This window comes from Schistocerca cancellata, chromosome 10, assembly GCF_023864275.1.
Source record: "Schistocerca cancellata isolate TAMUIC-IGC-003103 chromosome 10, iqSchCanc2.1, whole genome shotgun sequence".
NCBI lineage: Eukaryota > Metazoa > Arthropoda > Insecta > Orthoptera > Acrididae > Schistocerca > Schistocerca cancellata.
The window spans coordinates 71,407,251-71,424,691 of record NC_064635.1 but is presented as its reverse complement, the minus strand read 5'-3'; the positions used below and the strand labels follow the sequence as shown (position 1 = coordinate 71,424,691).

The window sequence follows — 17,441 nt, the reverse complement described above, 5'->3', positions numbered from 1 at the left end:
ATTCTTGACAGCTGTACTGGAAGGAAAGGTTTTAGGGAAGAAGACGAGGAAGACCGCAAAAATATGATCTGGCTTCTGTGCTGGATGGGCTTAAATTGAAGCAGTACGTTGACCTGAAATGTTCAGCAAAAGAGAGAAAAATTAGGTTTCCACTCAAAGGCCTAGTCTTTAGATGATGATAATGATGATGGAATTCACTACGGGCACGTTGACACAAATTACTTATTTTTCCAGCCTATGTTTCGGGGGCAACGGCCTTGCCGCAGCGGATCCACAGGTTCCCGTCAGATCACCGAAGTTAAGCGCAGTCGGGCGTGGCCAGCGCTTGGATGGGTGACCATCCGGGCCGCCATGCGCTGTTGCCATCTTTCGGGGTGCACTCAGCCTCGTGATGCAAATTGAGGAGCTACTCGACCGAATAGTACCGCCTCCGGTCAAAGAAAACCATCGTGACGACCGGGAGAGCGGTGTGCTGACCACACGCCCCTCCTATCCGCATCCTCATCTGAGGATGACACGGCGGTCAGATGGTCCCGATGGGCCACTAGTGCCCTGCTGACGGAGTGCTTTTTAAGATTTCGGGGCATAAGCTGTTTAAATATCATGTACACTGACAAAAACATCGCAACATTGAGGAATAATTAATATAGAGTAATGAAATTTCGGGAATACATTTGTCTAGATAACATACGTAAATAGTCTACACAAGATCACAATTTAATGAAAGCGAGCGATAACCCATTGCAAATGTGGAACTGATACATCAGTAACTGGTGTAGCCGCCAGGGTGTTGACTTCAAGCATGAAAACCTTGCCGAATGTCAGGTTGTGGGATGAAGTTCCATAACTGTTGCACTTAGTCTGTCAACATATGATGGTTAATGCTGTTTGTGGTGGCGCTAGAGTTGTCGTCCGATGACGTCCCATATGTGCTCGGCTGGAGACACATCTGGTGATTGAGCACGCCAAGGCAACATCTAATCACTCTGTAGCTCATGCTGGGTTACAACAGCGGTAATTGGGCCAGCGTTATCCTGCTGGAAAATATTTCCTGGAACGCTATTCATGAATGACAGCACAGCAGATCGAGTCACCAGATCGACGTACAAATTTGCGATCAGCACGCTTGGGATAACCACAGAGTGCTCCTGCTCGCATACGAATTCGCGCCCCAGGCGAAAACTCCAAATGTACGTTCACAATGTGTAGAACACAGGTTGGATTCAGGCCCTCGGCTGGCCTCCTTCTAACCAATACGCGGCCATCACTGGCACCGAGGCAGAACCAGCTTTCATCAGAAAACACAACAGTTCTCCACCCTGCCCTCCAATGATCTCTCACTTGACACCACTGCTGTCCCAAATGGCGGTGGTTTGGGTTCAGTGGAATGTACGCTACAGGGCGTCTGGCTCGGACCTGTCCTTGAAGTAACCGATTTGCAACAGTTCGTTGTGTCACTGTGGTGCCGACTGCTCCTCAAATTGCTGCTGCATATGCAGTACGGTGCACCAGCGCCATACGCCGACCACGATGGTCTTCTCTCTTGATAGTGCCACGTGGCCGTCTGGAGCCCGATCTTCTTGGGACTGTCCATTCTCGTGACCATAACCGCTATTAATCAAGCACAGTAGCTACATTCCTGCCAAGTCTTTTTCCAGTATCGCTGAAGAAACATCCAGTTTCTCGTAGCCCTGTTACACGACCTTGTTCAAACTCAGTAGGTGTTGATAATGGCGTCTTTGTCGCATTAAAGGCATTCTTGACTAACATCAGCTCCTAAGAGGCCCGGGTTCGATTCCAGGCTGGGTCGGGGATTTTCTCCGCTCAGGGGACTGGGTGTTGTGTTGTCTTCATCATCATTTCATCGCCATCCGGCGCACAGATCGCCCAATGTGGCGTCGAATGTGAATAAGACCTGCACCTAGGTGGCCGGACCTGCCCCGTAAGGGGCCTCCCAGCCGATGACGCCAAACGCTCATTTTACCACGTCCAATACGGGTAAATATGCTCACGACCATAACAGCTTTTATTTAAAACAAATCTCCTTTGCATCCGCGTGTTGGCGCTGCTAGCGCCACACTTATACGACTGGTGCGAAATTGGAAAAGACATCATCTTTCAGATATAGAAACACGCCTACCAACTTTCGTTTACGTCGTACAACTCTTTCTTGGTGCTGTGAATTTTTCCATCAGTGTAGATTCTTTTCTGTGTAATGGAACAAACATAACCAGCACAAAACTGACATTTATCAAAGAAATTACTTCTTAATGCTAAAAACACAATGTGTATCCAATAATAAACACAAAATAATTTATTCGCAATCATAGAAAACTAAATCAAATAAGTATGCGGCAAATAGCTTTAGCAAAAATGGTCTGGGTAATCAGTGAAGACTGGTAGTAACAAGAATGGAGTCTAGGCTGTCTGGTCATTCGGTAGCTATCCTGGATGGTTGCTGCAGTGTTTTCTGATCTTCCAGTACCTTAAGCAGTGATGCATTCTGCCCGGTACACCCAGAGTGCAGAACAGAAACTCCGCATCTAGTACTTTTACTGATAAAAAGGTGAGAAAAAGCAAGAGCCTTAAGATAGAACCTTGTGGCATAATGATAATACAAGACCATTTCCCATTGACACCTTTTGTTTCGTGTCAGATATATATGATTTGAACCAGTTTACGCCATTTTCTGTTACGTCACGGTATCTCAAAATACTTAGATGCATGTTGTGATTTACACAGTCAAACGCTTCTGACTGCTTACGGGATATATCAGTTGCTTCTACAACATTTGCTAATGAATTAAGTGTATTACTACTATACCTATGAACTAGCTTAACGCCCATTGCTTCGCTCGCATGGACTACATGGTCTGCACAGATTTCTTCTATTTTTATTTAATTAAAGTTCACAAATTGCAATACTTTTAAACATTCCACGCTAATTAAGGCCATAGAAGCATGGTCTTTTTCGAATGTACTTCTGACCAAAAAGCGATTCTGGTAGTTTCTGTGCAAGGTTTTAGTTAATTATGCCTTTTGCCTCCTTGTAGTGACATTTCCATAGAAACTTTCATCGCCTAACATGTATTTCTTCATATCTAACCAAGAAGTGAAACACCACTTTCGTAGATTTAGGTTTAAAAGCTTTGTAATACAACGAAATATTTTCTTAAAAATTTTCAACCACTGTTTCACTCCCTTAGGCGTTGAGTTTCCAAAAACAGTGAAACACGTATTTTTTTAGTTCTAACAGAGAAGCCAAATACAAAATTCATACATTTAGCTTCTAAAATGCATTCATAATCAAATAATTTCATAAAACGTTTCATCTATTTCACTCCTTTAGGAGGTTGAATTCCCAAAATCATCGAAATTTTTATTTATATTTCCAACCGAGAAGTCAAACACCAGTTTTCATAGATACAGCTTTAAAATGCTTTAGTAGTTATTTAATAATGATTTATTTTCAAGATTCGAAAGAAGGCCTTTTGGTCGATATCTTACTTTTCATTAGTCTTTTTATTGTGCCTATCTTCGAATCGACATCTCCGCTATATACTGACCAGCAATCTGCTCTTTTCACAATATTGTCAGTATTCCATCCTGGATTCTCCACTCTTGTGTATTTTTTTATTTCTTACTGAGAAACCAATACCAATTTTCGTAGTTCTAGCTTCAAAATCACCTTAGTTGCAACATGTTTTTAAAACGCCTTTCATCCCCTATTTCATCCTCTTAGGAGTGGAATTTCTAACAATCCTTCTTAAACGATGCCTACAGTATAAGATCCACACTCTCTCCTAATTTCAAGTTTGTATTCTTAGCGTCTTGGACTCGATGATGAATCAGTCTTGCCCTAATTTACCCTCTTAGGTATGGTACTGAATTTCCAAATCAGTGAAACACATATTTTTTCATTTCCAAATGAGTAGCCAAATACTAATTTTCACAGATTTAGCTTTAAAAATACTTTCACAATGAGATATGTTCATAAAACATTTCACTGCTTTAGGGTCTGAATTCCCAGACACAGTAACACACGTATTTTTTTTTATTTCCAACCGAATACCCAAATTCAAATTTTCATAGATTTAGGTTTAAAAATGGTTTCATGACGAAATATTTCCTAAAACATTGGTTGAATTTCCAAAAACACTGCAACATGTATTCTTTCCCTTCTAACTGAGAAGTCAGATTCCAATTTTCATAGACGTAGCTTTAAAAATACTTAAGTATTTCTTTAATAATTATTTATTTAAAAATAACTGTCACCCACTACTTTACCCACATAAGGGCTAGATTTTCAAAAATGATGAAATACGCACTTCTTGATTTCGACTGAGAAACCAAATACCTATTTTCGTGGGTCTACCTTCAGATTAGCACACTGGACTCGCATTTGGGAGGACGATGGTTCAATCCATCATCAGGCCATCCGCGTTTAGGTTTTCCTTGACTTCCCTAAATCACTTCAGGCCAATGCCAAGGTGGGTCCTTTGAATGGGCACGGCTGACTTCCTTCCTTAATCCGATGAGACCGATGACCTCGCTGTTTGGTCTCCTCCCCCAAATCAACCCAACCCTTTACCTTCAGAATTACTTCAATAGTGACATATTTTCAAAAAACCTTTCATCGCCTCTTTCGCCCGCCTAGGGATGGAATTTCCAAAACTCCCTTCTTAGACGACGCCTACAGTCTAAATTGGCGCCACCTGCAAATTGCAAGTTTCTATCCTTAAAGGTTTGGGCTTGACGATGATGAGTCACTGGGTGAGTCGGTCAGTCAGTCCGAACACGACTTTTTATATGCAGCGATCACGTTCTCAATAAACAATCGTTTCCGTGAAGATGTTGTGTATAGAGCTACCCAGAGCCTGGTTAGCACGCCTCTGTCCACTGCCCGCAGCCCACCCCAACGTGAGGGTGTTCCTGGCGCACGGCGGCCTGCTGGGGACCTTCGAGACGCTGTACCACGGGGTGCCGGCAGTAGTGGTGCCGTACATGCTGGACCAGGCGCTCAACATGCACAAGCTGGTCGCCCACGGCGTCGCTGTGGAGCTGGACCCTCTGACCCTGACCAAGGAGAAGGTCTTGGACGCTCTCAACAAGGTCCTCAAGGATCCCAGGTATGTCGAGACCATCTCCTCTACACAAAGCGTCCCAAGATTCTGCAGACGGCAGGCGATCCTACAGGGATTGCTTCGAGAGCAGGTGATAACACAGGTTTTCATGCTTTAATGGCTGAAGGTAAAATCTTCTGAATTGTTAGGTAACGTCATTTCCATCTCCAAACTTCTCCAACACTGGGCGTTTCGATCTGTCTACAGGGATTTGCTTCATGAACCTTCTTCAGAAATAGAATGGTATCACTGGGTGGCTGAATAAAACCTGGGGATATTATAAGAGACCAAAACAGAGGAGTTGATGCGTTCAGTATTGCAGAAGTTTGAAGAGACATATGACACCACCTAACAACTCAAGACTACATATCGAAGAAACAATACAGCCGAGACGGCAAAGAGCAAAAATGGTCGTTTAGGAGAAATAAATCGTATAGTTGCAAATTTTGCACAGTGCTATGAAGGAGTTTCGTGTACAACATAATAAAAATCCTGACTGGTGAGGTGTGAGCGTTGGGGTGGGGGAGTGTTAAAGGATCACTTCATAAAGATATTCTTGAGTACCTTGAAAACCGCGGATTCTAGCAAAAATGTCTCCCAGCACTAAATTAAACTACATCAAATTTTCCTGCCAAAAAAAAGTGTTAATAATTTTTTTCCTCTACGACTAATAGTTTGCACACTGAATATTGTGCTGTCTGTATACAGTTAATGTTTATCTTCAAATGAAGTGCGTTAGGAAAAAATATTAAATGTGTGTACCACATCTACGTGCAGTAGAGCCATAATAGAGGATAAATTGTGTTCCAGAGGTGTAACTGTGTGGAGGGGGTAGATATGTGGTGTAGAAGCACAAGGAAAGGTACGTCGCCAGATTGTGTTCGTACACCTATCCTCACTCAAGAACTCCAAAGGTCGAACAACTGATTACCCACGCTTGTTTCTCACTGCGTCACAAGAAGCAGCTACAGGGTGTTTCACAAAGTTATACGGATACTCCACAAGGCACCTTATGAACCACTGGTGCAGACATGCCTGCTGAGTGTTTATTTTCCGCAAGGTGCGTTAACGCTAGATGGAAAGTAGACATGATTTACTAACAGCACTAACGCAAGTAATGCATATGTACAGAATCTACGTAATTTTATACACTGTATTGTATTGTATTGTACTGTATGTTAATCGGGGGCCTAGAAAGGATGGAGAGGCTCCGTCCCCGCCGCAGCTGCAGTGGCCCACAAACCCCACGACGACTACCGTAGTCCACTTCGCCCCTCCGCCGCCCCACACCGAACCCAGGGTTATTGTGCGGTTCGGCCCCCGGTGAACCTCTCCAGGGAACGTCTCACACTAGACGAGTGTAACCCCTATGTTTGCGTGGTAGAGTAATGGTGGTGTACGCGTACGTGGAGAACTTGTTTGTGCAGAAATCGCCGACATAGTGTAGCTGATGCGGAATAAGGAGAACCGGCCCGCATTCGCCGAGGCAGATGGAAAACCACCTAAAAACCATCCACAGACTGGCCGGCTCACCGGACCTCGACACAAATCCGCCGAGCGGATACGTGCCGGGGACAAGGCGCTCCTTCCCAATTCGGAAAGCCATGCGGTAGACCACACGGCTAACCAGGCGGGAATTCTATACATACTATTCTACACTACCAGAGGGGAAATTTACGCTTAGCCGTCCTGTATGGCAGCTGTAGTGTTGTTCTGGAACAGATGACTTCCTCCACAAAGAACGCTGCTCGATTCTCAGTTAATAGACTGTATCCCCCACCGATTTTTGCCCAGTTCTCTTATTTGCTGTTTTAAAGTGGGTTTTTATGTAAAATACGTTCCCGTGTGTTGAATTTCTAAGTGTGATGTACCCCTCACACTGTTAAAATTATTCCAGATGAAATCAACGAGGTTTGCCCAGAAAGTAATGCAGCACATTTTTTTCTTCAGCAATTCTTTATTGAACATAATGAGAATTGCACACAGGAAAGAATGGTGTTTTATCTACAGACCCTATTTTTCCACGTAATCTCCATCCCGTTCTATGGCCTTCCTGCAGCGCGAAACAAGGGCGTGTATGCCCGTCGGTACCAGGCCTTATCCTGGTGTCGGAGCCAGTGCTTCACTGTGTCAATCATCTCCTCATCGTCCTCAAGATGTCTTCCACGAATGGCATCCTTTAATGGCCCAGAGAAATGGAAGTTCGAGGCGGCTAGGTCAGGTGTGTCAGGTGAGACAGTCGTGGATGGTCTCCCCAATCGCTGCAAATCGTGGAGCTCCGCCGAATCGTGTTCTGATGACCTCACCCTCCGTGCTCAGCGTCTAACTGTACTTCTGTCGACAGCAGATGCGCCACACTTTGCACAAGTGTTTGTGAATATTCCCCACAGTTTCTTTCTCTGCAGTGAAAAATTCAATGATGGTACGTTGCTTGTAACGTACACTACTTACACCATTAAGGTGCAACTACACTATCCGTTGGAAGTGCGGAAACTTGGCGTGCTCACTTAGGAGGCTTCAGATAATACATACGTAACGTTTCGCATTCGTCGCATTGTTTTCGTCTGAGAAAAAAAATTCGGTGCATTATTTTCTGGATAACCCTAGTACATCGTCGGGTACATGTTGACACCGTTCTGCACTCAGAGAGCCGGCCGTGATGGCCGAGCGATTGTAGGCGCGAAGTCCGGAACCGCGCGACTGCTACGGTCGCAGGTTCGAATCCTGCCTCGGGCATGGATGTGTGTGATGTCCTTAGGTTAGTTAGGTTTAAGTAGTTCTAAGTTCTAGGGGACTGATGACATCAGATGTTAAGTCCCACAGCGCTCAGAGCCCATTGAACCATTTTTGCACTCGGAAAGGGCTCTTCAGTGTGGTAGACACTTGACACAACCAGCTGTTGAGCTTTTTCACCCAACAACTGACTTAACAATAATAATTGTTAGCAAGCTGAATATAACTCCACTGTATAAACGTGAGCTCTGTGGAGTTATTTTGTCTATTCGCAAAAGAAAACTGGACAGTAAAGGTTTGGAAGGTGAGGTCTGTCTGTAAACTGAAAACCGAACAGCACTGACGAAGAGGGAACTTCCCTTTCCCGGAAGAATCCTACAGCTTCCGCACAGGATGACAAATGATCAGTTTCCCCTCTAGCAGTGTAGAACAGCGTGCAGTGTGCAGCGCTGAGATTTACATATATTCTGTGAACGTGCATTACTTGCGTTAGTGTTACTAGGAACTCGTACCTTCGTTCCATGTATTACTAACACATTTTGTGCAAATTAACATTCCCCGGGCGTGTCTGCATATGCGCCGCCAGGGATCCATAAGGCACGCTGTTGAGGTCCATATAACTTTGTCAAACAACCTGTAGTTGGTTCTTGTGACGTAGTGAGGTAGACAGAGGGGGAATCACGTGCTCGACACTCAGTTTTCAGATCTGTGAAGGAGGACTGGTGAAGGAACTCAATCAGACGACATGCCATCAGTCCCGTGTCTGCGCCAGACACCTCTGCAGTCCACACTGTTACTCTCCCAGGACACAGTCTGTTTCTTAATACGGTTCCACTGCACTTAGATGTGGTACACACATTTAATATTTGTTTTTTAACCCACTTAATTTACAGATAAACATTCATTTCATAGCGTTAGAGCAGTATTTCTATTCGCGATGCTTCCATCCCCCGCACTACGGAAACTACTAACCGCGGAGCAAAAGTGAATAGGACTTTTTTTGGTAGGAAATTTAATTTGGTTCAATTTAGTACCGAAAAAATTTTTCTCTTGGACTCGCAGTTTTCGAGTTATTCGAGAAAACCTTTCAAAACCGATGTCCGAATGCTCCCCTATCCCAGCGCTCACACCCCACCGATCAGGATGTTTAGTATCTTGTCCATGACACTCCATCCTAGCACTGTGCAGTAATTTACTACTAAATAACTTTTCCCCTAATTCTCCTTCGCTGACTCGACTAATACTTGGAAACATATTTTCTTACATCAGTAACCTACAAATTACAGCGACCTGTCCAAATTGCAGTTCACCAGTGACAATGCATGCTTTACTACGTTATCTACCCACACAACTAAATTCTGGAATCCAAATTATTTGGCTTCACAGCTGACGCACGTGGTTTGTGGTAGGGACGTATAAGATGGTCAAGCAATACTATCCAAAGTGTTCTTAGAAGTGCGTATTTCGTGGGAGAGTTGACGGGTGCTTACGAGGCAAACCTTTCACCACACGATCCACCACCATCTACTCAAATTCCGCTGTGTGGCAACTCTTTGATAAGAATCTAAGCCAGCTCCCTGTGTCGTGAAGGATCCAATTTATCGCTACTACACACCTGCGGCGACAAGTATCTACCAAATCCGAAATCTTCTATGCAAATTTTTTCGACCTTCCGGGGACTACAGTGTTGGACAGTCCGCCCCCGGTAGCTGGGTGGTCAGCGCGACGGAATGTTAATCCTATGGGCTCGGGTTCGATTCCCGGCTGGGTCGGAGATTTTCTCCACTCAGGAACTGGGTGTTGTGTTGTTCTAATAATCATCATTTCATCCCCATCGACACGCGAGTCGCTGAAGTGGCGTCAAATCGAAAGACTTGCACCAGGCGAACGGTCTACCCGACGGGAGGCCCTACGCACACGACATTTACATTTAGAGTCTAATGTGGTGTCAGAAACCAATTGTGTTCGTAACACCTTCCGATCATCTCGGAATAGATAAGTACAGGTTCAAAAATGGTTCAAATGGCTCTGAGCACTATGGGACTTAACAGCTGTGGTCATCAGTCCCCTAGAACTTAGAACTACTTAAACCTAACTAACCTAAGGACATCACACACATCCATGCCCGAGGCAGGATTCGAACCTGCGACCGTAGCAGTCGCGCGGTTCCGGACTGCGCGCCTAGAACCGCGAGACCACCGCGGCCGGCAGATAAGTACAGGTCCTGTGTGGTTTTTAAGGTACTGTTATGTTATTCTTCTTGAAAAACAGTGGCAGATTAAGATAATTATAATGAAGGTGGATAGAAATCGCACATCCATGTTTTCACAGTAGATCACAAAGACTGAATAATATTGAGCTCTGGTGACAGTGGAGGCCAGACGAGATACGACAATTCATGCTCGTGCGCGCAAAACCAGTCCTGCGCGATGAAAGCTCTGTGAACATGGACCCTGTCGTCTCGGAATATAGTATCATCTTTGGGATGCAAACATTTTACTACTGGAGGGACCTGATCAGCGAAAATGGTCACATAATCCTTGGCAGTACTGCCACCTTGCACAGTAACCATTACTCCCATGGAGTAGCACGATATGGCTGCCCAAATAATCGCCGAACCCCCATCATTTTCCATTCTTGGATTATAAACTCGGCCAGAAGTTAGAAAGAATGTGAAACTAAACTCATCTGAAGAAACAACTTTCTTCCATTGTTCCTATAGCTAATGGTAGCTACAATGCAGGACGATTGGCAGCGGAGATGGGAGCGGAGGCCAATGAAGAACTGTCGAGATCAACACTTTATTTTACTTGTACCTTCGTGCTATGTCGGTGTGGGGTAGCGACCACGACCCCACTAAACAGAGGGGACAGCCAGGTGAGCAGCTAGACCACAACCAGGCTCCAGCCAATTGGCTGCAATACACGTCCCCAGCTTTGCATGTAACCCTTTGCATGAGTCGCGTCAGTGGCGAATGAAGATGATAGGGAATCTTGCTTCAGCAGCCAGCTGTGCGGTGAACGACCGCAACCTAGAAGGCCTTGGCGTGCGGCACCCACACCTTGAGGTTGGAATTCGGTTGCTGTGCACAGTGTATGACCCGCTGTCCCTCGGCAGGTGTTCGGCTTGTTGGTGGAATGGGCATGGGATGACACACTGCACCAAGGCACCACGTCTGGGAGGTGGGCTCAGTGCAAGACGCTGATACCATGACGAAGACGTGAACTTGAGGCTGCTGCAGATTGCTCCATGTGGTCTACTCGTCCGGCAAAGACCCCCAAGTCCTGGGAGACAACCGTTTATACGAGACAGCAACGCACCTGTAATGCCAATGAGCCACTTCCAGTCGCGTTCTTGGTAACTCCAATAGAAGCCATTGTCCGCCCCAATAGCTGAGTGGTCAGCGTGACGGATTGCCGTCCTACGGGCCCGGGTTCGACTCCCGGCTGGGTCGGGGATTTACTCCACTCAGGCACTGGGTGTTCTGCTGTCTTCATCATCATTTCATCCCCATCCGACACGCGGGTCGTCCAATGTGGCGTCAAATGGATTAAGACCGGCACCAAGGCGGCCAGACCTGCCCCACAAGGGTCCTCCCGGCCAATGACGCCAAACGCTAATTTCCATAGAAGCCATTGATGGAAAAATCCTCTTGCTCGTACTGCAGAACTGTACACTGCACTAGTACCAGAGAGAAGTGTGATAGGACCGTTGCTGTTTACAATATATATAAATGATCTGGTAGAAAGCGTCTTTAAGGCTATTTGTAGATGATGCAGTTGTCTATACTAAAGTAGCAACGCCAGAAGATAGTAAGAATTTGCAGAACGACTTGAAGAGAATTGATAATTGGTGCAGGCTCTGCCAGTTGACCGTGAACGTAAATAAGTGTAACATGTTGCGCATACACAGGAAAAGAAATCCTCTACTGTACAGCTACACTATTGATGACAAACAGCTGGAGACAAGCGTCTGTCGTAAAATATAAAGGCGTAGCTGCGAATGTTCAGCGCCACCTTAAGTGGAATGACCATATAAAACAGATGGTGGGAAAAGCAGACACCAGACTCAGATTCATCGGAAGTATCTTAAGGAAATGTAACTCATCTACGAAAGAAGTGGCTTATAAGGCGCTTGTTCGCCCGATTCTTCAGTATTGTTCATCCATCTGTGATCCCTATTAGGTAGGACTGATAGAGGAGATGGAGAAGATCCAACGAAGAGTGACGCGTTTCGTCGCGGGATCGTTTAGCTGGCCAAAGAGCGTTACGGAGATGCTAAACAAACTCCACTGGCAGACGTTACAAGAGAGGCGTTGTGCATCAAGGAGAGATTTACTATTGAAATTTTGGGGTACATCTTTTCAGGAGAAGTCGGACAACATATTACTTCCCCCCACATACATCTCGCGTATTGACCACGAGGAGAAAATTCGAGAAATTAGAGCCAATACAGTGGCTTACCGACAATCATTTTTCCCATGCACTATTCGCGAGTGGAACAGGGTTGGAGGGTTCAGATAGTGGTACCGAAAGTACCTTCCGCCACAAACCATTAGGTGGCTTGCAGAGTATGAAGTAGATGTAGATATCTACTTTTATGCTGTTATAAATCCAAGTTACAATATTTCACATTGTTATATTTTCTGAACAGTCTCATGTAATTTCCACAGGAAACTACAAGTTATCTGAAGTATGTCGCCGACGATCGAGACCAGTAACTCATTAATGAAATTATACGTGACACTGCAGCAAATATACAGCTTTAAAAAGCATTTCGACAATCACTGACGTTTCAATCACGATCAAAATGCTATTTTCAAAACCTGCATTCACGTAATTAATAGATTTAGTCATAACTTACGGCATTATTGAGTTGAATTCGTTGTATGAATCGCTGTAATTACCAGAGAAAGGATAGAGCCAGTGAAAGGTGATCTAAAACTTTACGGAAATCAGACTGTAGCTGAAAAAAATCGACAAACATTAAAGGGTAACAGTATTTGAGAACCGGCCGGTGTAGCCGAGCGGTTCTAGGCGCTTCAGTCTGGAACCGCGCGACCGCTACGGTCGCAGGTTCGAATCCTGCCACGGGCATGGATGTGTGTGATGTCCTTAGGCTAGTTAGGTTTAAGTAGTTCTAAGTTCTAGGGGACTGATGACCTCAGATGTTAAGTCCCACAGTGCTCAGAGTCTTTTGAACCATTTGAACTATTTGAGAAGGAACCGAGACAATTTTGTATGGTGGTTTAGAAGACGTATTAAACTGTACGTTCAGGAAAATGCGATCTCATTTAAACACCTCACTTAAATGATCATTCAGCCTCCAAAACATCCATCTGACACAGCCTATTATGAACAGCATGTTGCATCACCTCCTAAACCTTTTTTCCTAACTAAAATTGATACAAATTTTGTTTAAATTGGCTTGCTCACGTTAGGTTTAAATAGATCTGTTACGTAATAAAAATGTCTTATTTAAAAAAAAGAAAAATATAGCTCGTTGCCGTAACCGTCTGAAAGTAATGAAATACTCTATATTCATAGCTCCTCAGAAAAAATATTTCTTACGTTTTCTATCTACATAAATATTCCTTTCAATTACTATTTGTAAGTTACAGAGTGTAAATCACGCAGTAAACAAAACCAGGGATTAATTTGGAAAGCAAATTAAAGTACAGAGGGAAAAAAGTTAATGTTTGCTGACAACATTGTAATTCTAATAGTGACGGCGAAGGACTAGAAAGAACAATTGAAAGAAATGGTGATAGTCCTGAGAAGAGGTTTAAAGATGAACTTCATAACAATAGAAACTGAATGATTGAGGTATTTCAATTTAGCCATGTAACGGAAATATACCTGATAAGTGTATATGCCCAAAAGTAATATGATGGATAAAACTGTCATGCAATAAGATAATTCCATTGAGGTGTCAAAGTCATGGGATAGTTCCAAATATCGTGCTGGACCTCCTTTTGCCCGGCGTAGCGCAGCAGTTGGACGTGGCATATACTCAACAAGTCGTTGGAAGCCCCTGCAGAAATATTGAGCCATGTTGCCTCTATAGACGTCCATAAATGCAAAAGTGTTGCCAGCGCATGATTTTGAGTGCGAACTGATCTCTCGATTATACCCATAAATGTTCGATGGAATTCATGGTGGGCGCGAATGTTCTTCAAACCAATCATGAACAGTAGTAACCTGGTGGCGAGGGGCATTGTCATCCATAAAAATTCCATCGTTGTTTGGCAACATGAAGCCCATGAATTGTTCCAAATGGGTTGGGGTTGTTTTGGGGGATGAGACCAGACAGCGAGGTCAACGGTCTCATCGGATTAGGGAGGGACTGGGAAGAAAGTCGACCTTGCCCTTTCAAAGGAACCATCTCAGCGTTTTCCTGGAGCGATTTAGGGAAATCACAGAAAACCTAAATCAGGATGGTCGGATGCGGCATTGAACTGTCGTCCTCCCGAATGTTGCAAATGATCTCCAGGTAGCCGAACATAGCCATTTCCAGTCAATGATAGGTTCAGTTGGATGAGAGGACCCAGTCCATCCCATGTAAACACAGCCCACACCATTATGCAGCTACCACTGTCATAACGCCGCACTCTCATAACGCATACGTTCGTCGTTCGCCCTGCATTGATTTCTGCGGTTATTTCACGGAGTGTTGCTTGTCTATTAGCACTGACAACTGTACACAAAGGCCGCTGCTCTCGGTCGTTAAGTCCGTTGCCCACTGCGTTCTCTGTGGTAAGAGGTAATGCCTGAAATTTGGTTTTCTAGGCATTCTCTTGACAATGTCGATCTCACAATAGTGGATTCCCCCAAGATTTCGAAAATGGGATGTCCCCTGTGTCCAACCACCATACCGCATTCAGAGTCTGTTAATTCCTGTCGTGGGGCCATAATGAAGTCGGAAACCATGTCGCACGCATTACCTGAGTAGTAATCCGTCAATTCATTGCTCTTTTATGCCCTATGTATACTACACTACTGGCATCTGCATGTGTGCAATATCGTTACCCTATAACTTTTCTCACCTCAGTTTATATGCACGCTATTGGCAGTCATCTTTGTCATGTGCTAAGAAAACAGCATGTAGGATTGGCATTTCCGTAATAGTAGTCTGGCAAGAAATAAATGACAGTAACTCTACCTGAATTCGGCAGTTTACGTCAATATATATATGTGTGTGTGTGAGGCTGGATGGGTGTGTGTGTGTGTGTGTGTGTGTGTGTGTGTGTGTGTGTGAGAGAGAGAGAGAGAGGGAGGCTGTGTGTGTGTGTGTGTGTGTGTGTGTGTGTGTTTGTGTGTGGGAGGCTGGATGGGTGGGTGTGTGTATTTGCAAGGTACAGAGCACGAGTTGCTCGAGATATACCGCCAGGTAATGAGGGACAGGAAATGAGACGCTTGTCGAACTAAACCATGTGACGCTGAGAAATTTTGATTAGGAAATCTCTTACTAAAAATAATAGACGAGTAGTGTTATTTTTTAAGCAAACTAACTCATAATGCCAGAAGTAAAGAGGACATGCGAGTACAATGCAAACTGGATTTTCTGGAAAGGATGAATGCATCGAATTCTAACACAGATGCCAATGACAGGAAGATTTTACTGAAATTATTTGTCTGGAGGGAACCTTTAAATGGAAGCAAAGTGTTGGTGATAAACAGGATGCACAATTAGAGTACAGAAGCTTTTGAAATATGCTGCTACAGTAGAAGCCCCTAGGTAGGTGGGTAGTTTCAATAACTAATGAAGAGGTACTGAAACGAGTAAACTGAGGTACAACAAGTCTAAGATGAGGGATGACTGATAGCGCACATTCTAAGGCATCAGTGAATAGATGATAATGGAAGAAAGTGGAAGAAGGGGAAATTGTTGAGGTTCCAGAGGATGTAAATTACAGTAGTCATGCAAAGATGAAGAAACATACAACATGGATGGCTGGTACCCATAGTCTGGTGCACGATTTTCATCCATCAAGAAGTTTAAACAGTTGTGTTATTTGAAAGCAGTGGTAATGATTCCACTGTTGTTCTGACGGATTAGTCCATTGTGAATAGCAAACTGTTACTTTTTTGGAAGATCACGTCTTCATGTCTTGTTTTTGTCTTCAGTTACAGGGAAAACATGAAGCAGCTGTCAGCCATATATCGGGACAAGCCGCAGACGGCCCTGGAGACGGCCGTCTGGTGGACAGAGTATGCTCTGAGGCACCGGGGTGCGCCACACATGCGCTCCGCCTCCCTGGACCTCTACTGGTACCAGAGGTGGTTGCTGGACATCATCGCCTTCGTCCTCCTGGTCGCTGTCTCAGGCTGTGCTGCGGTCTACCTTCTAGTCAAGAAGCTCATCTCTTCACTCCGGCCCAACAGTGGGAAAGTCAAGACCCACTGACAGGGATATGGGCAAATAGGGCTCATCAAAACTTGTGGAGGATGCTGTATCTCTGTCTGTCTCGTAGTGAAGAAGCTCGTAACTTCACTCTGAGCCAACTGCAGAAACGTCAACACCTGACATATGAGAAGCTCAAGACCAACTGATACGCATGTGACCAGATGGGATTGTAATCAGTGCATGTGGTGGATGATATTGACAGTGCACAGTGCTCTCAAAGAGCAGCATCTTTAGACTGTGATCTCTCACATGGTTTACGTTTTCTAGTCAGTCTATTGCTTCTAGTAATTCCATGCAGATTAAAAAGCAAACTGTGAAAGACTATAAGCCTGAGAATAATGAACTGTAACGTGTGTCGTGGTGGTTCCTAGATTGGGAAACCTTCCCTGTTTTGGTAGCACATTCTTCTTAGATTTATGGTCCACAGTTCCAGGCTGGAGGATTATAAAGGAAACATACTGAGGACAGGAGAGCCATTATATCTGAACTGAACATTAGTTTTGAGATATACGAGATGACAAGAATGGGTCCTTTGTTTCCTACCCACCGTTTGTTTTCCTGTTAGGTCAGGACGATTATTGTATTCTATCTAGACGTGAGCAAGAATGTTCCTGTAATTTGTGCCGTTAATAAATAAACGTCATATTGATGTATTTTTCCAAATTAATAAATGATTACTTTATAATTAGTGTTGTTGATCACAAATATCATTTTATAAACTCTACACCACTCCCACTTACCACGGCCTTAAAGTAATGGCTTGACTTGTGTGCCTAAACGATACAGATTTATCCAGAGGCCATATTAACTTATCGTTCCCAAAAGATAAGCTGCAACCTTATCAGTAGCAGCAGAGGCAACAGTTTGATTGATTGATGTGGCCTTCTAACATTAGCCGACATGGCCTTGCTAGTTTGGTGCTACAAACAGCTGGAAGCAAGGGGAACTAAAGCCGCTATATTTCCTATAAACATCCAACTCTGCTGTATGGCTTAATAATGACGGCATCCTCTTGGGTAAACTATTCCAAAGACAAAATATTCCCCCATTCGGATCTCTGAGTGAAGACTCTTGCTGGCCGGGGTGGCCGAGCGCTTATAGGCGCTACAGTCTGGAACCCCGCGACCGCTACGGTTGCAGGTTGGAATCCTGCCTCGGGCATGTATGTGTGTGATGTCCT

At 44.4% G+C, this 17,441-nt stretch overlaps 1 protein-coding gene and 1 pseudogene across 1 annotated transcript in view; both read left to right on the top strand.

The window, feature by feature from the left end:
• The window catches only part of LOC126106410 (UDP-glucosyltransferase 2-like), a 47,845-nt gene extending 30,925 nt beyond the window's left edge, over positions 1–16,920 (top strand). The window contains exons 4-5 of the mRNA XM_049912687.1: positions 4,909–5,128; positions 15,982–16,920. Of these exons, the coding sequence (XP_049768644.1) occupies positions 4,909–5,128; positions 15,982–16,261 (500 nt within the window). The 3' untranslated portion in view covers positions 16,262–16,920. The remainder of the gene's footprint in view (positions 1–4,908; positions 5,129–15,981) is intronic.
• Positions 248–365, top strand: LOC126106992 (5S ribosomal RNA; annotated as a pseudogene).
• Positions 16,921–17,441: the final 521 nt, after the last annotated feature.